This window comes from Strix uralensis, chromosome 12 (genome assembly GCF_047716275.1).
Source record: "Strix uralensis isolate ZFMK-TIS-50842 chromosome 12, bStrUra1, whole genome shotgun sequence".
Lineage (NCBI taxonomy): Eukaryota > Metazoa > Chordata > Aves > Strigiformes > Strigidae > Strix > Strix uralensis.
The window spans coordinates 20,024,513-20,051,732 of NC_133983.1; the positions used below are offsets into that span (position 1 = coordinate 20,024,513).

Sequence of the window (27,220 nt, forward strand, 5' to 3'; positions counted from 1 at the left end):
ATTGTAAGCATAAAAATGTCATTTGAATGTTGAGAGGAATTCTGAGTGTAAAAGCACAGAAATAAAGGAACAATTTTTGCAGGGCCATGGGTCTAAAACTCATGGCACTAGATCTGCAGCTGGTGTCAGATACCATTGCCAGGAAAAGTAAATGAATCTCTTGGAAGTGTGGGGTGGAGGACCGCAGTCTACCCCCACCGCTTTTCCTTGCTGTAGCACAGCCTGACTTAGAAGCTGCTTGGTGCTAGGGAAGGTATTTGGCAACTTTGATTATGTAGCAGGGGAATGTGTGTGGTGGGGGAATGTGTTCTTCATCAAGTGATACCTTGTGCAAGTGGGAGCCAGTGTGCCTTGGCTATGGATCGTTTACCCATAGATTTTATTGACCGTTGTAGATTCATGGGTTTGTAATTTAAGAACTACAGATCTTGGTAACTATAGTAGAGCTAATGTAACTTTTGCTTTACCAACACGTGAAAGAAGGAAGCTTCAGTTTCCTTGTATGGAGGGAATTGATTTGCTTGTTTAATTTTTAATGGGCCTTTTTCTTGCAGAAACTAATTTATGCATGCTAGATAGATGACTGTGAAGCTGTGACTTAGCAGCATGATTTATTGCAGTGTGTTGCTCAGTGTGTCACTTCCTTATGGTTCTGCTGTGTATTTTTATTGTGTGTTTACGCTTTACAACTGTGCGTGGGTCTGCCTGGTGGCCCTTGGGTCATGCACACCCTGTGTTGTTTCTCCTCACTTCAAACTGGCACAGGCTGGCCACACAATGGGTGTGTGTTGTACATCCCCGTGGTATGTGGGGGTCACTTCTGCCTCCACGTCAGCTACTCTGATGTGCTGTTTCTTTGCTTCGATACCAAATGGCCCACAAACAAGTGTACTGTCATAGCTGAGATAGCAGTGGAGGGAACTACTGGACAGAAAGGCAGAGGGGAAAGAAGGGGTGGCCAAGAGTGAGAAGTGCTTGTCAGTACTCTGCTAAGAGACATGTCTGTGTGACTGTCACCTGGGGTTTGCTGACTGAGAGCTCATTTCCCTACTAACAAATAAGACGTTCCAAATTTCCTCATATTGTGGTATACATATGCATGTGAATAAACTAGGGCACAAAGAGGTTATGGTATTTAACATTGTAGAGCAAGTAGGTGGCAAGGTGTAAATCTCCAGGAAGCTGATCCGTAATGGATGTTTCATTCTTTATCAGATGCAGAGTGCTTTAAGGACAATATTAAGGGAAAGTCTGTGGCGACTAGAGTCTGATTAGTCACTGGAAAATATGTGAGTTTCTGCATTAGTCTTCCATGAATCCTTGTGTTAAGTGATGATTTACAGCCAGGAGAATTTATGCTCCAAGAAATCCTCGAATGTGCAAGTGTGTGTTTCTCTAATTTCTCTGTACAAGCATGCATGTTTCAAGGAATATACTATTAAGGACATATTTTTTGATTACCTAGGATTTTTTTTTTTTTTTTTTCATGTGAAGAGGTGACCTGCTTTTATAAAATGATTGAAGCCATATTTTAATCCCTTAATCTTTGGAAAAGAAAGATTACCTGTATTTTTTAATTTTTTTGATTTATTGCAAAATTCTCAAGAAAATAATCTAGTGACCATTTAGTTGTGCAAGCACACAAGAAGAAGCAGCTTTAAAGCATTGGAGGGCCATGTTTAGGAAAACAAGTAATATAATATATCAGCTGTTAAAATGCTCTTTCTGTATGTAGACCAAGAGGTTAGGGTACAGGTAAGGTTGAAAGAGAAAAGGGAATAAATGCGTTAATATTAATTTATTCTGAAAACTTTCTGTTTCTCAGAGGATGAAATACCCATGTTTGGGAATGGCAGAGATGCAGACCTCTTGTTAACGCAGTTGCAAAATTATGAAGCAGAGGAATAAAGGCTACTGAAATTGAGGCTTTTGATGGTGATGATATGCCTCAGTATAACAACGCGTAGTAACCATTTCTTTTTTCTTTAGACCTTTATTAATGCAGTAGGACTATCTTACACTTTTTTTCATTTTTAATAGAAAGGTATGATTGACAATGCATAACATTTTATTTTATGATTAACATGGACTGCTAATTTCACATTGTCTCTCTTCTGCTGTTTCTTCTGTAATACTTTTCCATAGTTTGTAGGACAAAATGACTGCAGTCCACTTTTTAAAAGTTTGCCATCACGAATTCATTTAGTGTTAGTGATCTTTCATCTAACCTATGAAAAAGAATTATCAAAGATTGTTAAGTTCACTTGAGATTTTCTTCCTGCTGAAAAGATGAGATTTTACAGAATTTGTCCTCTAGAATATGATTTTTTTAAGAAAATGTAAAACAAAGTTAAATTTTCATGTTTCAGAGGTATATTAAGAAAGGGAGTGAATGGAAACAAAGGACTAAGTAAATTCAAGTTATATGTAGAATTAGAACCTGTGGGAGCTGCTCTGTTTTTTCTTGATCTGCAAGATTGCACTGTGTTTGTGTTTTCAGATTGTGTTACATTGCCAAGCATAAATCAGTAGTTTCTGCAAAATGTTGCACCTGAATATTTAATCCTCAAAGCTCGTTGGAGAAGCAGTGCATCTGTAATATAATCATATAGATAACAGGGCCAGATCAGGCCATATATGATTTGCAGGGTGAGGTGAAATGCAGGGATGTATAATTTAATGTAATGACCATCTTATGTATATTGCTACAGGTGGTGCTGTTGTAGCGAACAAGGTTTTTTTTTTTTTTAATCTTTATTGCTGTATTTTCTGAATTTTATCCTGCAGCATGTTTTCCATGGAAATTAATTTTTCTAATTTTGCTTTTAAAATCTTTCCTAAAATGACCTGCCAAAGAGAGCAAATTTTAGTTCCATGCATCCTTTTGGCTCTCAGATACATTGGCAAACTTAAAACCTAACACCTAAGAGACTATTTATGGAAGTGGCTTACGTTCTTAAACATAGACATAGAAGGGTGGGGTTTTTTTCCTCTATAGGTGAAACAGCTAAGTCATTTAATTAGTAGGATTGTTAATGCCAATGTGAACTTCCTCTGTGGTGGAAAACTTATTTTTTTCCCCCTTTGGAGAAGATGGTATAAACATTTACCGTTTACCAAAGGTACCATGTACCTTTCTGGGCGAAGTGATGACTACCTACATATTCTGCTGAGGAGTGTAAAATGAGTGCTTCTTTTGGCTTGAATGTTAGACTTGACCTTGCTAGTTTCTAGTAGTGGCCTTTTTTTTTTTTTTTTTTTTCCTCCCTGCTAGCAGAATTTTTTCTGTCTGAATTTCCTTCTATAAAGTAATAATAAACTTAACTCACATTGAAAACCCCAAGTCCTTATCTGTTATTTTCTTTCTATATTCTGAATACTGTTAAAAAACAGTATGCCATTGAAAAAGTGAATCCACTTCTTGCTCTTTGTGGAGTATCTTTTCAAAGGAACATTAAAATTCACCTTTTTTCTGTTTTGAAATTGCTGTGTTTCAGTTGTTACCCAGGAGATCTTTGTGTAAATCTTCAGCTGAGTATTTAGAGCTTGGTTTCTGTGGTCAAATGAAAAAATGAATGTGTGTAGCCTTTGGCTGTTTTCAAATCATTTCTTCCCTTTAGCAGCTCAGTTCTGCAGTGGTTAATGCTAACTTACAATGACCAGACTTCCTGTCATGACCAGCCAGCGAAATGGAGGTGGAGTGAACTTCATAGACCTGAGCACCCCTAATGTGACTGATAAAAGTGAGAGCGAGATGTAGGTACTCCAGGACACTTTCCCCAGAGTTTTACACAGCAACATCTTGTTTTGTTTTGCTGCAGAGAGTGGAATGTAAACTTTTATGGGCACATATGTAAATTTTACCCTATTCTTACCTTATTTTGTGAAGATGCCTTTTAATTTTTAATAAGAAACCAGTAGTCATTTGAGATGTATGGTCCCTTGAATTCAGAGCTCAAACTGGGAGGGTCTGTAATGTTATGCTGCTGAGCAGTCCGGTGAGAAGTTATTAATTTAATGGTAATTTGTTGGTACTGTACATGACAGCTCTGTGTGACCTGATTACTTAAAAACCTGTGGGTTTAAAAGGTCCACTTCTCAAAAATTTACGTCAGTCACACAGCTAAATCCCCAGAGGACCCCTTGGAAAGGTAGTCATGTGTGCTTTCTCAGGATGCAGTGCACTGTTTCTCATGTTCCATCCTTGTAACTGTTCAGATAATTTTGTGGCTTACCTATAACGACTTCCATTGCCCCCTGAATGTCTCACTAAATTTCACTGTTTGTATGAGCTGAATTACTTTCCATCCCACGTCTGTACTGTCATGCTGCAGATTTCTGCTTTCATGCAACTTTGTCCTTCTCTGAGAGAAGCCTCACCTTGTTCCCTTTAGAGTTACACAAGTTCTGCGTTTCATTTCTGCTCTGAATAAAACAGGCTTTTAAGACACACCTTGTATAGTTAATCTTTAATTCTGCAGAAGTAAGAACAAAGCCATTGTCCTCACTAACCACTGTAAAGTACATTTACAAAAGGATACTAAAAACTTTTTTCATTCACTGGGTGCTCATTTGCACATAGCCTATGTTGCAGGGGGCAGTTTTTGCCTTTCCAAAATGAAACCTTCTTTGGAATGTTTTGTAATGCAAATTGTTGAAAAAAAATACGGATTCTGAAAACTGGTTCTAAATTGCAGAATGTTGCTACATATATAAACACATGAAAATGCAAATATATTCATGCAGAGAATGCCCACCCATGTCCACAGCACTTAGGTGATCAGAGTCCCTTATTTTCCTCTCCAAAACATTGCCAGTAGTTCCCTTTAGCCTTCTTGAGACTTACTGAAAATACCTGCTGAAGTAAATAGTGCTCATGGCCTGATTTCTGACTCTGTAGGCCTCCTTTGAATCTCTCTGTAGAGTCTTTCTTTTTCATTAAGTACATAACTCTGAGCTCTGATCCAAGCTTCGTTTTGTGGCCGTAGACACTGAAAGACTCCTGGAGACTTTGGACTTTGAATCAGGAGCCTTACCTTACAAGACTCTGTAGTCCATAATGCCAGTCTCAGCTAAGCTTTTATCAAGACTTTTCTGCCAAGGATACTTCGTGAGGTTGACAGCCTGTAAGGTTTTCTGATTTATCCCGTTTACATACAATCTGCCTGACTGTCCAGCCTAAAATTACTTGACTTGACTGAAGCCGATCTGTGCACACATGCCTTCCTGCAGTGAACTTAGACGGGCACTTCCAGCTAACATAAGGTGTTCTGCTGTTGGCCTTGGCTGGTTTTAAGCAGGGTCTGTCCCTAACCCAGTTGTCTGTTCCAGTGCTGAATGTTTGCGCTCCCAACCAGAGGTGAATGTTGTGTGATCATGAGGGCAGACAGAGACGGAACTTCTCCCTTTGAATAGCAGTGCTGGTTTGTTTTCTCCTACTGGAATGAGAACAGTATTGTTATGTACAACAATGTAATGTTTTCTGCAGTTCTCCTGTTCACATTGTTCTTGCCTTATGTCTTCTGCTCAGCTTGCACAGCACCTACTGTAGTGGAATCCAAGTTCTGTTTTACTGTCTGCCTATAAGCATAACTGGAGGAAAGGTAACAGCAGTTCCTACCTATCAGTGTGTGAGTACATGTGATCACTACTGCCAGGTTATTTGAATGGAGATCAGTGGAGATGTTGAGGATCAAAAGTTTCCTGTTAAGTTTATGGCAGTAGAGAGCTCTAGCAGGTGCTCTGGAAGGCACTGAGCAATTAATCTGTGCAGTCTTTGGAAAAGTAGCTATGTTGTAGTGTAATGATCCATTGAATTAACCGATTTGCTGAGCAGCACACAACAGCAGGAGCTGAAGTTCAGCAGCTTCAGGCTCAGAACTGCCACGAATACTGCATGTCCAGATCAGAGCCTGAAACAGGGTGGTAATTGAAGGTGCCTTGGAGTCCGGTCTCGTTAAAGAGCCACTTGACGGAGTTGTCAGAATCAGTAGGTGACTGATGAGGCTGCCAAGGAGATTCTTTTAACCCGTGGAAATAACCACATAAAAGAATGGATGAAATGTAAACTAGTATTGTAGTGTTTTAGAGTGGCACTAGACTTCTGAACTGTTTGGCTGGGGACTGAGTGCGTTGGGAGTGTCCTTCTTGTATTTCTAGGTGTGAGTCAACTTCTCTACAGGGCATATTTTGATTTATGTTTCCTTGGGAAGTGAATTAATCTTCTTGCACTATTTTATGGAAATTGCACCTGCAAGCGTATTGGATTTTATCTGACACTGCAAGCTGCGTATGTCCAAGTCTGTGCTTTTTTCAGGTGTATTAGGCTCCAGAAATATCTGTCTGTGAAGCTGGGTCAGGATACGGCTCTGCAATTTGCACAAGGGATTGAGAAGAAGGAAGGCTCTGGTACTTCAAGGCAGTAAAAAGATAGAGTGTCAGAGGCGCTGTGCTTGTAGTTCTGGCACAGGCATGAAGTTACATTTTAATTGTTCAGTGACAGATTGTGCTATAAAAAGTTCACAGTAACTGCGTAACAGCTAAGTTGGTACAGTTGATTTACTAATCTGAGTCTGAAACATGTTGCAGCTTTTCCTGGCCTGTTCCTTTCTTGGTTCAGTTGGGATCCGCCATTCTGGACTTAGTGGGCACCGTGTAGAGAGTGCTGGGCGACTCCAGACTACCTGGGAAGACAGCAGAGTTTAGCATGAGACCAAAATTTATGCTTACTGTGCATGTCTCTTTTCCTCCTCTGATTTTCTGCAATATGGAATAATACATCTAAACGACACTATAAAATGTCATTAAAATACATGCAGGTAGTTTCTGGTAGTTTTTTGAAACTATAACATGTATTATATCTTTCTGTAAAAGTCTAAAGAATGTTTAATAAAACTTGTGTTTTGTACATCTGTTTCATACATTATTTAAGTAGCCATAATGGTATCTTGTCACAAAGGACATATATAATATGTTACCTGAAAAGTACAGGAATTTAAAATTCTGAATTTGAGGGTTATATAAAATACTTGCCGCCCCGCCCCCCCCCCCCCCCCCCCCCCCGGTTTTGTTCTGTTGCTGGACCATTCCTCTGTTTATTGAATGTTTAGCAATCAGGGTATAGTATTTCAAAGACAAGTTGGAGAAACTTGGTTACCAGTGTGAAAACTGTGCATACAAAAATCCTTGTGCCTATATGTATATATACCTACGTTCATGCAGGAGAATGGGATGCAAGGGTTGAAAGGTTGTAATGCAAGGAAAAGAACTGTAGTGAGTATGTGTAACTGAGGGGAGACATTGAGTAAGTTTGTGTGTTTGTTTCAGAGGTCAGTATGAGGTAAGAGCCACTTGAAATGACAACAGCAGTGCACGTTGTGAAATCTGTTTTATCTCTGCTTATAGTTTATACTTTGAGGGGGTCTTCATGGTGTGGTGTTCGTATGTGTGGATTTATAGGAGTCTGAAATGAAAGGTGTGATTCACTTTGAAGTTAAAACTGTTTTTCAGCAGGGATTTGTTGGGTGAAGGGAAAGCAGAGGGTGTGACTGGAATTGCTCTTCTTGCCCGTGATTGGAATGAGCCAGCATGATGTGCAGTCCTATGCCGTCCTTCACTCTCCATTTGAGTGCTTTCTGTCTCTGCATCCTGATTCTTCTCTGCCGACACTAATGTAAATTGGTGGGCTCAGATCATCTTTTTCAGATGGTGGCAATTTGGGATGGGTATTTGGATACGCCACTAGGGATCTAAGGGAGACTCTGGATGGTAAGGGGATCAGAGCCATCAGTAGGAGCTTTTGGTTGCTGGTCATTTGTGGTAATGCCATGAATTTTAGAAGTTTCCATCTAAATTTAGGAGCCTTGGCCAATCTGATATACAGATCTTGGGAGATGTTTTCATGGTGTGAGAGGGTGGCTGAGACACAGAGGTTGAGACTTTAGAAGCTCTGTCTTGAAGATAATTACACTTGGAAAAATTAGTTTAAGAAAAATGCTTGTGTCCTGTGATTAGTTCAGGTTAACGTCTGAGTTCCCATTTTCCCAAGGTAAGTTGTTTAATGACTGGGAGAAAGAAGTGTCTGGTGGAAAGTTTAGCCTGGGATGCTTTGCAGAGAATAAGAAATTCCAAGATGCATTAGTGTTTCATTATCAAGATGTTATTGATGAACTTCCTTGCTTGTCTCTCCCTCCCTTCCATGTTAACGTCATAGAAACCCAGCATTTCATAGGCCGAAGCTTTAATCAGTGTTCAGCTACCCCTCCGTTGGCAGCAGAGTTGCTTTTTCATTATGTTATTAACTGTATTCTGTTACTGATGAGGTGCTTATTTAAAACAGGGTTTTTATATTGTGGCATTCTTAAATGCATGGACAGAAACCCTCAGCTGTTTTCCTTGGATCTTGCTAGGTCCAATAAACACATTTCAGGAGCAGCCATGAAATGTTTTTCTTCACTCTTCATCCTGTAGCTTGTAAGTCAAGACTGCCCAGAAGTGGGAAGAACTGTTTATTTGTCTGGTCCACAGGCAGAACAAAACCACTTCCTCAGTTTTCTAATAAGTATCTTATCTTGAGAGTGCACATATTTCTATTTCAGTGCTGTCTCATTACTGTTATGCAGGCCATGTAGCCAGGGTTTGATAAAAAAGGAGCCGACTTGAGGATGTGTGCTTGTGCAGTGTTCCCATTCTGCTATGCTCTAATATGTACATGTGTTCTCTAGGAAGCAGCAAGTTGAAGGTGGTACAACAGGTTATGTTAAATGACAGAGATCTCTTTTTGGAGTTGACCAGGAAAAAACTCACAAACATTTTAATTATTAGGCTGGATTTACTCTTTATAGTCCTACTTTAAATATTTTTCTTGCAAGTGTCAGTGACTGTGCTAGCTGACTAGCTGACAAGGTTAGCTGACTATCTAAGATCTGATGCATAATTTTTAGGTGGGCAAGTTAGAAGTTGTATCTTTTCTTCCTTGTCTCTGAACAGTTGTCATGGCAATTGAAAATTTCTTGTTAGAGTAAATGCCGTTTGTGAAATCATGTCTTCTGTAGCCCAAAGGGTCTATGTGTATACACTTTGTCCATGGATAATCAGTGATAGTGAAATAATAAAAATGACAAGTTACTTTTCTTCATCTTTTGGTCCTTCTCTACTGTTGTCTGTTAGTAACATATTTAGTTGTGGATTCATGGATTGCAAGCTGGTGCAGTTTGCATTTCTTGCCCAATAAAGTTATGTAGTGTGTATATTTTATGTACATATGCATGCTTTGAGTTGTTCATCTTATTGTCTCAGGCTCTGCTGGAACATAAGTGCAGTTGTACTGACTGAATGTTGTTTCCTTCCAGTGGATCTGATGGAAATAAAAGAAATTCGCCCAGGAAAGAATTCAAAGGACTTTGAGCGTTGCAAAGCAAAGCACAGAGAAGAACACTGCTTTACTGTTTTTTATGGTACTCAGTTTGTCCTCAACACCTTAAGCTTAGCAGGTACTTTTTCCTCTTTTATTTCTTCTTTAAATCTACTGATTGAACAAATCAAATACATTGATGGAACAGAAATGCAAAGAATACTGCAGTTTTGACTTCTGCAGTTCAGGAGTGCATCAGATGTTTAAAATCTGGAGATAGACCTTTTACTCGGCCCTTCATGTCTGTGAACTCGTGCATTTGTAATGTTTTGCTTTCAAGTAGTGTATCGTGTGAGTGTCATTTCTGATTTGCTCAATCATTTCTAGCAAGGTAGACTTTTGCTCGTTAAATATCTCTAGTAAGGTTTTCAACACTGAAGAGCAGAGGTGACATTGTCCTCTTTAAAGTCAGCAAAGGATTCAGTGTGGCCAGAATATTGCCCTGGCATTTGTAGTCTGGCCAGAATGATTCTGGAAACAATAGCCATCAAGAGTTAGACTACAGCTGTATTACAGAAGCTTTTCTATCACCTATGAACAATTGCAGACTAATTTCAAAACATGAATTTCTAGTTTGAGTTGTGTGTGTGCATGTCACCCGATAACACTAAACCTCTTCTAAAGAAGTACTAGGGGACCATAAATAAAATTGGAAGGTGATAAATTGAAAATGAAGAGGTCCGTGTGAAACAGAGGGAAGCTGTATCCTGTATCTGTGGGAAGGGTTGGGGCACTTCTTATTTCAGGTGAGATTATCTAGGGTCACAAACCCAAAGATTTTGAAATGAAAAGGGATATAAATTCTTACAATGCAGGCTGAATACAGTTTCTAAACTAGTGGAATTTACAAAGAGATTTCTCCTCTAAAAAGTTTTGACGGATCCTTGGTTTAGAATCATATAGATGATTTATTTGGAGTGGTAGTTCTCTCTGTCCTGTGCAGGAACACGCTTGTCCATTTAAATCATTAAATTCATTGCAAAATCTTAGTGGGAGAAAAGAGTAGTGCTTTGTAAGCGGTTTAATGCTAACAGTATATTTTTTAAAAAATCGAATTAATTACTTATTGCAGCACTAGAAGATAGGGGTTTTTTTTTGCAGTCTGATGGCCTGGAAATTAAAGACTGCTTGTGACTAATCCATTGTTACAGGCTTTTAACTTTAAATAAGTTTTACCATTGTTGGCTGAAGTCTGTGAAAATTTTGAGCAAGTGGCTGTGCTTAAGTGCAGCTGTGCCAGGTACTTCAGATTGATTTCCTGTAACAACCCCCCTGTCCCTCCTCCATGGCAGTTCTCAAAACCAGGCCTCTGCCAATACTTTGAAAACATTCGGTACCGTGAGATACGTTGCTCTAATGCTGAACTGCAGAACAACATGATGTAACTTTCAGTTAAGGGGGAAATCCTTTTCCTTGTTAAAGTGCTTTGTCGTGGTTTCTTAAAACAATATAAAATAATTGTTACTTAAAGGGAATGGTAGCTGTCATAAAGGGCAGAATTGTCTTGGGAGAAGAATTGGTTTGGCAGTGGTAGTGGGTGTTCTTTCCAAAATTGTAACTAATTGAAAAACATTTTCATGGGGATCTGAGGCTGGGCTCTAGCTTCATCCTTGGGGGATAAAGCATTGTTTGAAAATATTTTTAAATGTAATTTTCATCTTTTGAGAAACTGTTTTGCTGAATTTTCTCTGAATTTGCAGAGATTACAGCTCCTGTGTGAAAATAATTTTTCAGAACTGGTTTAACTGAAGAATGCTTTCATGAAATTTCAGAACCAGCATGCTAAAGCAAATGGACTTTACCCAACTGGAGGCTGTAATGGTAGCATCTCATCCAAAGCCTAAAAAATTGATTTCAGCTTAACCAGTATTCCATAGGGAAGGCTATACCCAGCACACAGTTCATCATCTTGCTTCTGTTGGGTCAAAGCATTACCAAATGTAATCACATTAAGTGATGTGGAGGATTCTCCTGGTTTGGGAATTGGAAAGGTGAACTACATTTAAACCAAAAGAAAACAGTGATAAACCAGTTTGTAAGGTTGGGAGGAAGATGTACCTGGCTTCTAGTGTTAAGCCATGTAAGGAATTTTAGACCTTTTAACTTAACTTGAATTAAAATGTGTTCTATATAAACTATATCAGATTTGTGCATTGCTCCCTTCCTGTTCCTCTTGCCTAAGTCTAGTCTGGAACAATCTGTGTTTAGAGGCATGGTTAGGACAGACAGGAGGTGGTTATGTCCATCAAAAGCCAGTACTTCACAATTTTCTTGTAGGTTGCTTGGGATATAAGGAACTAGCTTTTCACTATAACACACTGAGTTCTTTTTTCTATGTGCTTCAAGTTTCTTTAGATCTAGGTCCCTGGGCTTTTGCCACTTTGGAGATAGAAGATAAGAAAATAAATTTTGATTGTGTTACTACAGGAGCTCAGCAGTAGTTTCATAGTCTTTCTGCTGAGATATTGAAACGTGCCTACCCTGATAAGCAGACTTCTAAAAGGAGATATTTTTTGATGGAGCTTCCACAATTAACCCTCCCACCCCTAAATTTATGCTGGTTTTTTATTATTGGCAACATGAAGCTTTGCAGTGAGATTTATCAGCAGCTTTCTATACTAAGGTTTGTCTAAACATCACAAGTTAAGTCTTGACTTTGTGTTGATTTTTGGTTTGATGCTTCTCATAGCATATCATTTTTTTCAGCTGACTCTAAAGATGATGCTGATAAGTGGTTGTGTGGCTTGAATATCTTGTATCAAGAGGTCATGAGTGCTCCCACACCTGCGATCACAGAGAGGTATGTGAACATATTTTCACTTTGTGAGACCTGACGTTTCTTTGGAATTGAAAGTGGAAAATCTGGAAGAAATTTTGAAGGTGCAACAAGTGGTGCCTGCCAGTTACCTTAAGAACAACTACTCTCCAGTTAGTGTATGATACAGAAAGCTCGTATGGAAATTCTCCATGACTGTTCTGCTATATACATGTTCTCGAATTGCACTGTGCTGCATCCACTAATGTGGATCTGCAGTTTACCTTGTTCTGTATACCAAACCAAACCAAAAATCTCTTAATGAGATCACAAGAACATCTGGTGTAAGTGTGCATTGGCTTCTTGGAAAGTTCAGATGTCTTATGCAATCACAGTAGGCTTGCTCTAGTAGATGTTCACGTGTCCTGTGTCCCAATATTTCTGAGGTGCGCTTTTGTGGTTTCTCCTTTTTATTGAACCCATTGCATTGTATGGCAATGTGATCGGCTGACTCGGAGAGCCAGGCTGAAAGTGAACATTTTTAAGGATTACTTTTTAGCAGCCAATCACGTGATGGTGAAACTGCACCGTTAATGCTTCTGAGGATGTTGCATGCAAAACTACTCATGCTCAGAATGCCAGTTTTGTTGACAAGCTTTTAATGCTGTCTCTACTTGATTGCTTTTTATCACTGCTGACATTTTAGTTTGTGGTCACTGCTGTTACCTGTTGTGAGGATATACCCTGTCCTTGCTTGCTACCTCCCCAAATTGTGACTTTGACATTGACGTCTCTACCTACTTGCCGTTTCAGTTGGGCAGAAAGTATTCTTATCTATGGTATGGTATTGCAGTGAGCTGCTGTACAAGGTGCTACGGTGGCCCAGGCTATGTTTGTGCAGCAGAGTGATTCCCGTAGAGACTGAGGATAAACTTAATAATGACATGCTGTGTTCATCCCTTAGATCAAAATCGTGTGTGTGTGTATATTTACTATTAATGCTGCTAATAGTATTTTGCTGTGCACCTAAAACTGACATGCACTCTAATGAGGATTTTCTTTAAAATTCTCTAAACCCCTCTCCCTCCCCTCTAATTTTTAATTTTCATGCATCTAACAGATGTTTGAGCCAGCAGCCTCAGCTGGCATAAATCATTGACTTGATGGAGTTACTCTAGTTTAGAATAGCTGAAATCTTGGCTCACTTTATCCATATATATTTTTACAGCTTCTGGTTGCTCATTCTTTTCTGTCCTGCCCGCCCTTCCCCTTCCTGTGTTGTTTATGTGGCTTTAAAATGCAGTATTAAGCAGCAGAAAAATATATATTTACAAATACTGTTATGAAACTGGATGAATCCTTAGATGCTGCCCTGGAAATGTTTTTGCTTTATTAAGAGAGATGTATCTTATGACTTTTAAATATTTATATTGAATTTCATTTATGGATTTTGATATTTCATTGGCTGTGTTTTCTTTGTAATTGTTAGATTAAACCTCTTTTTTCTTTTTTCCCCTCTTTTCCACAAGCTGGCTGAGAAAGCAGATCTATTCTGTTGATCAAACTAGAAGAAATAGGTAAGAAGCGCTCTCTTTGTTCAGTTTGGTTTTACTGAGCTTTTGTTGCAGATTCTAACGTGGAATGAAGAGAAATAAATACTTCTTTGTCCAAGATGTGAAATATGAGACTCCTGAAAATGGCATTTGCCTCTGCTTTAACAACTTCAGTTTTGCCTTTTGCTAAACACATGTTCATAGCACTCGCTCATGTTCATGTACATGGTTGATGAAAAATAGTTTTGCTTTTAGCCTAGAATTACCCTGCCCAAACGAGAAAGGGGAGTTGTCTTCTTCCAGTCTTACTGTAGAGGTTCAGCAGAGCTGTGCAGGTATGTTAGGTTTACAGAGGCCTTTGCGCTCTCGTAGCCAAGTTGGAGCCCAGCAGCTTGGACTGTATAATCCGCTGTGAGCTTTCCTGTGCAGCTGTGCCACCAGTTCTTCCTTCATTGCTGAAGTGTGTTTGCATTGGAGTGACTGCACTCTAATGTAGACAGACCAGAACCAGCTTTTAAAAGCTTGTTTGGGCATTTGTAACACTGAAGCTGCATAAGCAGAATTCAACATGGGCTGCTAAAGATCAGGGTAAATGTTTAAGTGATCAGCCTTCCCTTGTTTCAGTCCTGATGGGGCCTGAACATGGCTAGTATGTGTGGTACCTACTTTGAAACTAGTCACAGCGGCAGTGACCTATGAGGAGAACAGAACAGAGTATTAAGAGGAAGAGGAGATAACAGACGTACCTGAGGATATTAGAGGAGAGGAGGAGGAGGACTACTAGTATGACAGGGTAGCACTCTGTGAAAGACTTGCTTTAACAGAGGCAAACAGAAGATACTCTTGAGGGTAGAAGGAAGCCAAGTTAATGGTTTGGAATAAGGGCAAAATCTTTTTCAGTTTCTTTTTCTTTTTTTTTTTTTTTTTTCCTTCTTTTGAGCAATTGGCCTGGCTACATGGGCTTATCTCTTTGCCACATATTTGAATAAACCAAAGCCAAAGAATCACCTCTGACCCGGTGCTTCTCATGTGAAAGAAGTCCCATGGGTTATAGCTCCCAGTGTGCTCTGTAGCTTTCTATGTTTGAGTTTCAGTAGTTCATTTCAGGTCCATGTGTGGTGTGGGTTTGTAGCTTTTGTGCAGCAAAGAAAACTTGTTTTTTTTTTTTTAAAAAATGAATTCAGCTGTGTACCTCTCATTAGAGTTGCCAGAAATCATGTGACACTGAGAACAATGTTAACCCTTTTGCCCCCATGTCTGTTACTTTACCACAATTTTGCTCTTTGTCTGGAACATGCTTTTTATTCTAAGGTGTAATTCAGTGTAGAAAAGTACATGCGTTTCTCTCATTTAGGCTTTTTCCTAAAAGCAAAATAAAGTGCGGTGTTTCATTGTGTAAATGAGACCGTGTTATTGCAGGAAATAGCACCATTCTGCAGACAGCCTGTGGCATTGTGCAGCTGGCTTCAGTGTGAGCTGAGACGCCATTTCAAAACAGTGTTTTCTGAGATGCCCAGAGTGGTGAAGGGGAAAGTACCATCCTTTACTGGATACTGGCTTATACCTGTCAATGGGACGTGACAATACCTCCTAAAGTATTCTGAAAAACTAGACCTGCAATAGGGATATGTTGGCGGGGATTTGAAGCAAAAGCAAACGTTAGGATAGAGAAGCTGTGGCTGACAGTCTATGTCTGCTGAAGAGGTTTCATTTGTTGCTTCAGGGTTGTTTCATCGCTACAAGGCAGTCTGCTTAGGATCAAGGGGACTTGCACTGTGGAGAGGGCGGTTTTTCATTCTCTTGATAGATGATTCATGCTTTTAGAAACATTCAGGAAAGGAGTTTGGACTGAGTTTCATTGTGTTTAGTATTGCAGTTTCTAGGGAGGTTAATTGTAAAGGTTAGTCTTCCAGGCAAGTTCTGTTTCACAGGTTGAATTTTTTTCCAGTGGCAATGAAGTCCCAGCTCTTTGTTTTGGCTTGCACTTGTCTGGCCAGAGGAAATTGCTTGTGCTTGGTGCTTAGGGTACAAACTGAGTGCTCGTTCTTACTCCTAAACGTAGTGTTTTTTCCAGAGGACTGGCGACAAGGCGGAAAGCCAGGAATTTCCTGAGTTCTAATCTGGCTTTGGCATGGACTTTGGCTAAGTTCCTTCTTGCTTTGCCTCTTTCCCTCTCTACACAATGGAGATGACAATATCTCACAGGGTAACTGCTTGTATGGACACAGTAGAATAGCAGTGTTACTTTTGACCAGGTGGTGATTGCTTTTGTTGCTTTCAGGTGAGTGTTCTGACCCTGTGTTTGCAGAGTTAATGGCTTATGAATTGCACTGTAGGTCAAGACAGAGTACCTTAGCCTTGGTTTCTCAGGTACTGTTGGTATTGCATTAAAGTTTGTGGGCATTGGCAATAGGACCCACAGATGATGTGTCTGCATTCTCTTGACTCTTCCCCACTTCTTTTTGCTGCCATGGATTCCCCTCATCTTCCACTCTAGGACTTGTCCCTGTGTCCTTCACATGTCCCACTCTAATGGTGTGTCTTTCTTGTTGAGACCTCACATCAGTGCCTATCCAGAATACCCAGAGTTTGAGACTCTGTCCTAGCACACGCAACCTAATTTCCATTCTTTGCTATCCAAAGACAAGTTGAATAGCAGGTGTCTGAAATGGGGCTACAGGAGATGGCTGAGTTGGTGTACAAGCTTGGTGCTGCTGAATGGATAAAGTCTCTCTTTCCTTTTCCTCTACCATCTCTACATGTTGCTCCAGCCTCTTTTCTTATTCTGGCTATGGTGCTATTTCGGATCTGGGCATGAGGTGAGCTGGGTGACCTCATGAAGCTGGTGGAAAACTTGTTCTCTCACTCGGATACGTAGTTTTCTGCTCACCTAGCAAGTTGAATCAGATTAGCAGAAGGTTTGATGAGCATTACAGCTGGCCTGTGGAAACAGTGGGACCATAGCAACAGAATGGTGTGGGGCACAAGGAGAGGTGTTGGGGTTGCTTCTTGTAACAGCAGGGAGCTGTTAGATTGGCTCACCTGTAGCTATGGCACATTTAAAGCATTTGGACACCCAGCTCCTTTAGAAATCACCCCTCTCTCTGTTCATGCAGGAGTTATAGTAGCATTCCCCTACCTCCTATTTCCATTTTGATGATACGTATAGCAAATATTGTGACCTGCTCTGAACTTGCAGTGAAGGAGGCTATGGCAGCGGCACCTAGGACACTGGAATAAAAGAAGAGGTTCGTGAGAAGACTGGAAATTGTGAAGGAAATTGAGGTTTTTGAAATAAGCTGTTCACAGGTTCATTTCTAATACAAAGTCTTCCTTCAACAAAAGAAGTTTGATGTATACATCATACATACCTGATTTGATGTATGGCCAGAAAGTATGTGTGGCCAGAAAGTGTTGCAGTGATTAATACATGTAGCTTTGTATGTAAGTATTGCTTAAATACTTGGTGTATGTAAGCACTGTGTTGCTTAAAATCTGAAATGAGTATGTCTTATTTGAAAGGCCTTGCTGTTATCTAGAAAATTGTGGGGTTTTGATGTTGCTGGTGTATCACTGGACATTCTGAAACTCTGTAAAAGGGGTCAGCAGGTCTGTGTAAATGGGTGTGGAAGGCAATCCTATCTGGGAAGAGTTGGTTGTGAGAGGAGGATGAAGTCATGTTCAGATGTTGCAGAAGGGGAGTGTCTTGCTGCTGTGAATCAGTTTCACCATCCAAGTGAATAACAGCTGGAGAAAAAGGTTGTAATGGTAATGAAAACTGGAGCTTTTTATCTTCTGTTTCGCTCATCCATTTGGTATATCCTTTGTATAATGTTTTCTGTGTCTATATTCCAGTTTCAGTGGGACTGGAACAATGGAAGAAAGGCTGTAGTTCATCTGACCATGTGTAAACATGTATATTTGAGCTGATCATCTAGATCTGATTAACTGGTGATGGAGAGAAATGGGTGTCTCTGCAGCATGGTTCTTTTCGTCCTAATATACATGCCCAAATTAAGTGAAATGCCTATTTCTCCCCACTAACTAGAAAATATGTCCAGCTTGCTTGCATGTAGGTGTTACGCTTATAGAAGTTTACAGTTATGTGAGATGAGCCCTACCCAAAGTGCTTCAATAGTGCCATTTCTGTGTTGATAGAAAATATATTAGTAGCTGACTAGACACAGCAGAAATGTGGAGATTTTGCTATGTTTTTTTCTTTTTCTTCTTTTTTCTCCAGTATCAGTCTTAGAGAGCTGAAAACTGTCCTTCCCCAAGTAAACTTCAAAGTGAGCAGCATGAAGTTCCTGAAGGATAAATTTGTGGTAATTACCTGATAACTTACATCTGTTTGGTCTTATTTGATAGGTGGTACTATTTCTTTTCAGAATACTGCCTATATTTTTGCTTCTTGCCATGTACAGTTAAATAAATTATATCGGTTAATTTCTTGAGTTGGCTTTGCCTATATCTAAGGCTATAAGAAAATATAGCCATAAAAGTTCCTTCTTTTCATTGTATGGTTGACCAAAGCCAACACTGGGTTTTGAGCTCTGGTGGTGATACTATGCAAGCACACTGGAAGCTGGTTTATGTTTAAGATAAAATTAATATATAAGAAAATTACTTTTTTTCAATATGATCAAGGAATAACCTCTTCAGTCCAACTTGTGCAAATATTAATAACTTCTGAAGGTCGTTTCCATTCCTACAGGAATTTTAAATATCCCCACCTTTTCCTGCTTTCCAACTCTCCACCCTTAAAGCATACATTCTTGCTTCTGTTGCTCCATCTAACAATAACTAAATGAGGCACTGTTTACTCTCAGTAACATAGTGGAAATGGAGTCAGGGTACAAAATGCAAGGCCAGAGATGTGGGCTAGGAGCACTATGTCACAAACCAGAATCTGTTTACTTGTTTGTATTCTTAAAAAAGAAAAAAAAAAAAAATTTAAAAATTGCAAGTGGTTAAAACAAATGAAGTTCGAGTAGGACGGAATGCGTGAGAGGGTGGCAGCTGGAGTAAGCTGTGCAAATGCAGTTCAGGGAATTCTAAATTCACTGTGTGCTACTTTCTGTTGTAGGAAATAGGCGCTCACAAGGAAGAGCTTAGTTTTGAACAATTTCATTTGTTCTACAAGAAAATCATGTTTGAACAACAGAAATCGGTAAGCTTTTTCATAAGTAGTCTCCATACTGTTGAACTGCTTGATCAGAATAAAGAGTGAATGCTGATTATTTTTTTGTTTCTGTTTGTTACTAATTTTCTTTACCCCATTTGTGTAACAGAAAAAGGGTATAGTACTGTATGTGATGTGTAGATAACAGTCGCCTCAGCAATTGGCTTAAGAAGATAAGTCATTCATGTTGCTTCTTGGTGTTGGTGGTACAGATATGCACAGATATAATATTCCTAGGAAGAACTTTTCTTGTGAGTTTGTTCAGGATGTAGAATGTCTTTTCATTAGATTTGTCTGATCTCTCTACTAATAGGAGCAAGGTTTTTCCATACTTGTATTAATCTTTTATCGCTAAGAACATGCTATAAATCACAGGGACGTATCCTGAGCATCAAATAACAGCTATTGTTCTCATCATCTCTCATGCTTGGAGATTATCTGTGGTGAGTTTGTTACAAGACATGCATCAGACAGTCCTTGGGAGGCATGAATGCAGAGGAATTACATTTTAGCTAATTTATATGGGCAACTGCCTGACTACTGTTTCCATGCATTCATTGCATAGATTCACGAAGCTGCTGGAAACTGCATACATTTAGTGTCTCTGAAAGTTAGGAACCCTTTAAAACTGTGTGAAAACACATAATTTTAAATTACTTGCATAAATGACTTTGTTGATGTCATGTTGATTGTTGATTCAACTTGCAGTTGCTAAAATAGAAGCTTCAATAGTCAAAGTCAGTGCTGTTTCTTTTGGCAATAGAGCTTTCTTGTGCTGTTTAAAAGTGATGCTGAAAGTATTGTGAAGTAATAAAGAATCTCCAGTTACTCGACAGGGTTTTAGTTTTGGCCATGGAAGACTAGTTAATTAGCTGGAGCAGAAAGTAGAAGAGTAGAACACAAAGTAAGAAGGCTACCTGACTGCCTTAAACTCTTGTTATTGCCCCTTGTGGATCATGTCAAAGAAACTCCTCAGTTTGGTCAACAACTGCTTTGGGTCAGTTCATAAGTTTCCTACAGTCTATAACTATACTGTGCCAAGCTGGAAGCAATTTAGGTTTTATATTCATGTGAATAAATGTGATGGATGATACATAATTCCAGTTTTTCTGGGGTTATCAAGCAGTAAAAGCTCCCCAGCAACTTGACCAATTGTATGTATAAGGTACCTTATCAATAGCAAGTTTTTTGCTTGAGAATTGCATGTGTTCACACTGAAAGGCCTGAAGTGCAGTTGCCAGCCTTGGCAGTATGTTTTTTCTTACGTGTTTAATTAAAAATGTGTCTTTCCAACTTGTATGCAGCTTCTCTAGAGCAGACAGGCATATATTTCCCCTTCCCAAACCAATGGACATTATTAGATGGAATTAGATAGAAAATTGCATATTCTTTTATTATTTATCTTTTCCCCCTTTTTTGTGTTTTTTTCTTTGTTTCTTTTGTTTTAAGATTCTTGATGAATTCAAAAAGGATTCCTCTGTGTTCATTCTTGGGTGAGACTCTTAATTTGTATTATTTTTCCTCATTTCCATATGGTTTTAGTTCTGCAGGATTGCTTTTTAAAGTGCATCACTGTTTTTCTGGTTCTGATGCTTTAGAAAGTGAAAAGAAATGATACATCTTTTTGCATTCAGAAAGGTGAACTTACCATGGAAATAAGTCCTGAATTATAATTTGAGAAATGTTTTTTACTTTCTGAGTACAAAATGGTATGGACTTCAACAAGTGAATTTGCATATCCTCTGATTTTACGAAGAGGTGAACAGAACTATGGAAAGACAATTTGATGGAGAAATTTTAACTTCAGTCTGGAGAGTGGTGTGGTGCACAGGCTTTGCCTAGACTTGAGCAGAATGCTGATAGTAACAGTTTCTGCATCTTTCACTTGGTGGACTTGAAAATTTAAGTAAGATGTGTACAGCATGAAAAAGGAGGTCATAGGCATTGCTGACATTTTGACTGTGAATTAAACCAATTTGTCTTGTTTTTTAATATTACAATAACAGATTAAGGAAGTTATTTAAAAAGCTTGCTCTGAGTGTGCTGTGTATTTCCTTCGCCCTTGGTCACATCATATGAATTAAACTTTGTGAGACTGCTTAAAAGCACAGATTTATCAAGGATGGGTAGGTTATAAATACCTTATTGCTACCAGATGATGTGGCACATGTGTCCTACCAAAGGGAAAGCAGTTGGGCTGGTTTTTCTTGATGCAGCTGCATCTCGCCTCCTCTTTCAGGAGGTTTTGATCTATCACAGTAGATCATCTGAATAATACATGGAAGGAGTTATTTGTGGAAGTGTGGCTCTATGATAATTTAAAAGAACAGTATCTCCGTATGCCGCAACTAAACTTAACAACACCCCTGTCAAGTGAATGCTGCTCATTTGCTACAAAGCAATGAGCACAGATTTGGTACTTTTCCCAATGAATCACTGTCAAAAGTAGATCAGGAATACAGGAGACTTTATTTAAAGGCTCAAAGTACAGTAAATTAGATAATACAATATTACAGGCCTAATCTAAATGCCATTGAAGTTATAAAAAGTTTTCTTGGTGGTGGCAGCATATTTATACTGTAGATCCAAGATACAAATCCAAGTCATTTTCTGCTATAACATCTGATGACACTTGCTCTCTTATTTCTTTATCTTCACTTTCCCTTTTTTTTTTAAAGAAATACTGACCGTCCAGATGCTTCAGCAGTTCATCTCCATGACTTTCAGAGATTCCTGCTACATGAGCAGCAGGTGGGAAGGTTGCAGAAACTCTGAGTTTTTCTTTTCTTGAGGTTGTCTCAGAATTCTATGCTCATTGAAACGAAATGTGAGGTGTCATAAAATATGATTGATGTTAGCTGTGATACTAGGCCTTGGAAAGATTTCTCCTTCTTTGTTGCCATTGAAGTTCACAAGAACTATTATTTTTCATCTATATAAAGACTCTGAAGGTGCACCAGAGGATGAGAGGGAGGACAAAGTAAATAAGGTTTTAACAGGTCTCCATTTAGATATGTAGATAAACAGAGTTAGAAACAAACACCGGATGTATGTCAGAGATGATAGCTTGGCCTAGTTACAGCTGTCATCACAGGTACATCTGGGGTAATGCCTTGGCCATGGCCGCATTTTAGCAGTTCTTACATAAAAAGCTAAGCTGACTGCCTGCGTTTGAGTCAAAGGTAATTTTCTATTGAATGGATCCAGTTTGATGTCCCATACCAGCAAGCAGATAAGGATGGAGGCAGGGATTGGACTCATGTCTTCGTGGTCTTCTATGTTATTTAGCACAGACACCATGGGAAAAAACTCTGCCATATTTGCTAGGTGCAGCTAAGCTCCAGGTTTGCAAATACGATTGAAAAGTGAGACCTACACTTCCTGTATAAGCTTGTTACTTTCTTTTTCTCCCTATTTCACTGTGTTAAAAGGACATTCAGATTGCACTCAGAATTGAGAGAGATTATAGTTAAGGCATATCCTTCAAGGAAGCCAGCTTTATTCTGTGTGTGTGCATGCATATGTGTACCTATGTAGTATGTATCTTGTGGGCCTCCAATCTATATAAAGATACTTACATGGAGATCTTCTTTTTCCCCCTTAGACATCACAGAGGAAACTTGTTTAAGATATGTGGGTACAATAAAACATATTATCAGTAAACTAGCCAGATGAGATGATCACATCTGTAGGTGTCTCTGTTCCTTATTTGATTTTATATAGAGTAACAACGCTTCTAAAGTTTTTTTTTCTACTGTATTATTATTATCTAAAGGAATCTTGGGCACAAGATCTCAGTAAAGTCCGAGAACGAATGACGAAGTTTATTGATGACACTATGAGAGAAACTGCTGAACCCTTCCTCTTTGTTGATGAGGTAAGATAATGGTACTTTCTAGTAGTTCCTCATGGACTTTTTTCTTTTGCTGCTAGTTCCTAGTTAGTTAATTGGATGGCAGATCCTCTAGGCTTCTCTTGCTACATTGCTGGGTTTCTTTTAGTCTTCTATGGTTAAAATATTTAAATTGAGTCTCTTTGTATTGTAGTTCCTCACTTACCTTTTTGCAAAAGAAAACAGTATTTGGGATGAGAAATACGATTCAATAGATGCACAGGACATGAATAATCCTTTGTCCCACTACTGGATTTCTTCCTCTCATAACACGTAAGTTACCAAGGTCCCATTGTCTATCCCTGTTCAAACAGACCTAGCACGTGTTAGGAGAAAGTAATACTTCTAAATTATGCCAGAAATATACTGCATGGATGTGCGAAACCTTCCTAAAGTATGAAGTAAATGTGGCAAATACAGTTTGTGAGACTTCTTTTCCTCTTAAGATCTTAGAGGTTTTGAGATACAACCAAGCTCAGCTGCCAGAAAACCCAAACCCTGAATCCTGTTACAAAAATAAAAAGCAGTCTTGCATTGAAACTGTTCCAGCCTCTCTGCTTTCAGAAATTAAAGTTATTGAAGGAGCTTCCATTTTCTCCAAGCACCAACAGCCTTGTTGAACTAGTGTCATCATTAATTGTACCTGAACATAGGAATGCCATAAGGATGCTACTTGTCCTATGGGACAATCCCATACTGTTCTTGTGATCAGATTTGTTGCCTTGGGAAAGGAGGCAGTGATGTGCGCTACTGATAAGATACTCTGACAGTTTACACTGTCCCAAAGTGTAAAAGATTTAGTCCTGAGCAGGAAAGGAATATGGAGACCTTAAATTAGCACATCTACTGATCTGGATTTAGCTATTCGTGGTCTTCGCCTGGATGACAAGGATTGGAGCAGACAGAGGTGCCTGAGGCATAGGAAGAGTGCTATTTGCTATCCATGCTCTTTGTTATCCTGAGTTTATTTTACAGCCAGAACTTTGAAAGCCTGGGGATGGTATTTTTGTTGTTACTGGTTTTAGAATTTTATGCTTAGTAATGTAGCTGCTGATTTCTGTATTTTGTGTCTAAGATATCTAGCCCTTTTCCTTGACAATCTGTGGTATGCAAGCTCTTTAGCCCAAATACAAACCTACGTGATGATGAGTTTGAACTGTCTTCAAATGAAGGGGACTTGCTCATCTAGCATTGTAATAAAAATAAGGTGTGAAGAGAGGGAGGAGAGATGAACAAATTAGATATTGCAGGGAATGAAGTGGATATGGATATAGCTTCTAGGTGTATTTTGAACTTCATGTCCCTCCAACGTGATTACACCTCAGCATGATGAGGTTTAGGTGTGTTTCAAAGCTCATGATTTGCTCCCCATCAGGTTCAGCAGAGCCCGGTTCTTCCATTGCAAGTAAAAAAGTTTTAAAAAATCAACATATATTCTCCGGGACAGGAGAAGAAATGTCACCCAGTGAGTGAGTGGGAAATGATTGAAACTGACTGCCTATCTTTTTACAATTTCCTTTTACTCCGTAGATATCTAACAGGAGACCAGCTTCGAAGTGAATCCTCCACAGAAGCTTACATCAGGTGCCTTAGAATGGGATGTCGATGTATTGAGTGTGAGTAAAGAGTTTGTGGAGTGGTTTGTAACATGCTATCCATGTAAGTAGTGTTTCCCCTGTTTACCAAGAAAGAAAAAAGAACCGAAATCAAGAACTGGTTTGTTTTCTGAAGTTGGTCATATAAAACCCACTGATTCCCTAAATTGTTTTTCTTATGCCTCATTATTGCCCTGTTCAATTGCTCTGATACTTGTTCCCTTGGAATTTTAAGGTTTTTCTAAATCTCATCTCACTGTACACCAAAAATTAAATCTTGGATCTGCTATATGAAAACATAGTATTTAAACTGGAATTACTTGTGTAGTGTAGATAGACAGATAGTTTATTTGCCTTCATTGTAATACAGACAAGACTAAGGCACAGAGATTTTTGTAACGTGATGCCATTTGTCATCCTGTTTAACTTGCTTGTAAATCAGTTGATATCTTTGTGCATTTGTTTTCCACTGTGTATGTGTCTTCATCTCTGTGCTTGTGTACCTTATTGAAAAGTTTGACTATAACTTCATGTTATTTCATCAGTTAATTTATAAAATGAGTTGCAACTGCCTGTTCAATTTGGCTAATGCAAAATGTGTCTGAAATTAGAGTTTCAGGGTTAAAATCAACAAAAGAGATAAGCTGTCAACTTGCCACTTGTTGGAGTGTATTTATCCCTGGAAAATTACTGTAAACTAGTAGACTGACAGTATAGCTTCCTTATTTCCATATTCCCACATGATAATGCTTTTGGAAAATTTTGTATTTTATTTGTATTGCTCTTACTTAAGTGAACTTAATTTCCTCTGTGAGAGATGTAAATTAATCTAATAGAATATTTTATTAGAACATTAAAGTCTATGACTCAGTATGTGGAACATTGAAAATTTGGATGTATTCTTTCTACTAGACTTATTTAAGTAACTGCTTGGTCTCTTCCTTTTTCCACTGCTTGTCTTTCCTAGTGGATTGCTGGGATGGTCCTGATGGGAAACCCATAATTTACCATGGATGGACACGGACAACGAAGATCAAATTTGATGACGTAGTACAGGCAATCAAAGATCATGCCTTTGTTGCATCTGAGTAAGCTTTGATTTATTTTCCTTAAGCCTATTTTCATAGGCTTAGACCTTCCTGAACTTATTTTCTCTGTAATCTGGAGCAAAAAATAATAGGAGAATAATGACATTCCAGTAGTCTTCATTGTTGTCAAATGTGGGTCTGTAATAGATTCAGTTTTGAGGAAAAGTCCCATTGTATAACAATTTACTGCTAAGGAAGATAACAAGTACCCTGAAGTGGTTCCCATGTCCTTGCTCGGGTCTTCTTTTATTAAATTGAAGTGTGGAACTTCAAATGCTGAATAGTATGCCTTTTTTTTTAAAATAATAAAATACTACAAGTGACAAACAATATCTATTGGGTGATGTTCATGTTGTAGGGGAGATCTTAGCTGAGAAGCTGTAGAATTCATAGCATGCCTCCTGAACTGATAACATGGGTTTAGATCTGTGTTTCTGCTCTGCCCTTCTATGACTGTGCCGAGATGTCCTTAACATGAAAAATACTGCCCCAAAATTGGCAAAGAGGTAGGGCTGTCAGTGTCCTGTTTTTCCACTTTACCAGCTAGACACAGAGAAGCGTTATTTTCTTGTGTGGGACAGTGTCTGCACAGACATATTGTGGTAATGACAACCATAATACATGAAGCATCATGGTTTCAGGCCATCAGTACAGTGAATGCAGTGTGATGCTTTCCCTACTTGCATTAAGGGATAGGCTACCCAGAAGGAATATCAAAGCATTTCCTGGATATACAGGGACAACATTAGAAAAGCCAAAGTTCATCTGGAGGTGAAATTGCCAAGGGATGTGAAGGACAGCAAGAAAGACTTCTACAGGTACAATTGCAACAAAAGAAAGATTAAGAAAAATGTGAGCCTGCTGCTGAATTGGTCAGGAGACTTGGTGACTGGAGAAGGCTGAAGTACTCAGTGCTTTCTCTGCCTCAGTTTTCAATATTGGGGCCAGAGCACATGATATCCAAGGGGAAGCTTGCAGCACCAAGTTTGTTTAGCTTTAAGAAGAGTTAATGAGGGAGTCTGGTTGCTGTCTTCCACAACCTAGTGGATGATTATAGAGAAGATGGGGCCAGACTCTTTTCTCAGACAGCATGTGAAGGAAAACACACAGTTTTGAGGAGAGGAAAAACAAATTTTCACACAATGGTGCTTTAGCACTGAAACTGTGCCCAAAGCACTTGGAAAGAATCTTTGTCCTTGCCGATATTCAGATCTTGGCTGGACAGAGCTCTGAGCAACTTGATCTAATCTAGGAATTGGGCCTTCCCAAAGAAGGCGTTTGGAGTAGATGGCCTCCAGAGGTCCCTTTTGACCTTAACGATTTCATGATTGCACACCTGTTATTATCTGTTGTGTGTCTGTTTCTTTTGTCTTCGTGTTTGCTTTAAGTATTTTCTTTGATCTCACGGTGAGGGAGTGTGATGTTTTCCTTTCCTTGCCTTGCCAGTTGCAGCAAAAAGAAATTGTTTTCATTCACTTTTGTTTTCTCCATCAAAGATACCCAGTCATTCTGTCAATTGAAGAACACTGTAGTGTGGAGCAGCAGCGACACATGGCCAAAGTGTTCAAGGAGGTATTTGGGGATCAGCTTTTAATGAAGCCTATTGAAGTCAGTGCAGATCAGCTACCATCACCAACCCAGCTGAAAGAAAAAATCATCATCAAGGTAGGCTTGCTTTGTGTGCTGGTAGATAAAATAGGAAAACAAGAGCAGGGATAAAATAGGAAAACAAGAGCAGGAGCC

At 39.1% G+C, this 27,220-nt stretch overlaps 1 protein-coding gene across 3 annotated transcripts in view; it reads left to right on the forward strand.

The window, feature by feature from the left end:
- The window catches only part of PLCG2 (phospholipase C gamma 2), a 69,709-nt gene that overhangs the window by 12,133 nt on the left and 30,356 nt on the right, over nucleotides 1-27,220 (forward strand). For all 3 annotated transcript variants that reach the window (XR_012630520.1, XM_074881316.1, XM_074881317.1), the window contains exons 3-14: nucleotides 9,351-9,491; nucleotides 12,119-12,212; nucleotides 13,697-13,744; nucleotides 17,961-18,045; nucleotides 18,807-18,890; nucleotides 20,352-20,395; nucleotides 21,581-21,653; nucleotides 22,678-22,779; nucleotides 22,949-23,067; nucleotides 24,325-24,410; nucleotides 25,357-25,477; nucleotides 26,974-27,142. Coding sequence is in view for 2 of the 3 variants with exons in the window: in XM_074881316.1 (XP_074737417.1) it covers nucleotides 9,351-9,491; nucleotides 12,119-12,212; nucleotides 13,697-13,744; nucleotides 17,961-18,045; nucleotides 18,807-18,890; nucleotides 20,352-20,395; nucleotides 21,581-21,653; nucleotides 22,678-22,779; nucleotides 22,949-23,067; nucleotides 24,325-24,410; nucleotides 25,357-25,477; nucleotides 26,974-27,142 (1,166 nt within the window). In the remaining variant the exon portion in view is untranslated. The remainder of the gene's footprint in view (nucleotides 1-9,350; nucleotides 9,492-12,118; nucleotides 12,213-13,696; nucleotides 13,745-17,960; nucleotides 18,046-18,806; nucleotides 18,891-20,351; nucleotides 20,396-21,580; nucleotides 21,654-22,677; nucleotides 22,780-22,948; nucleotides 23,068-24,324; nucleotides 24,411-25,356; nucleotides 25,478-26,973; nucleotides 27,143-27,220) is intronic.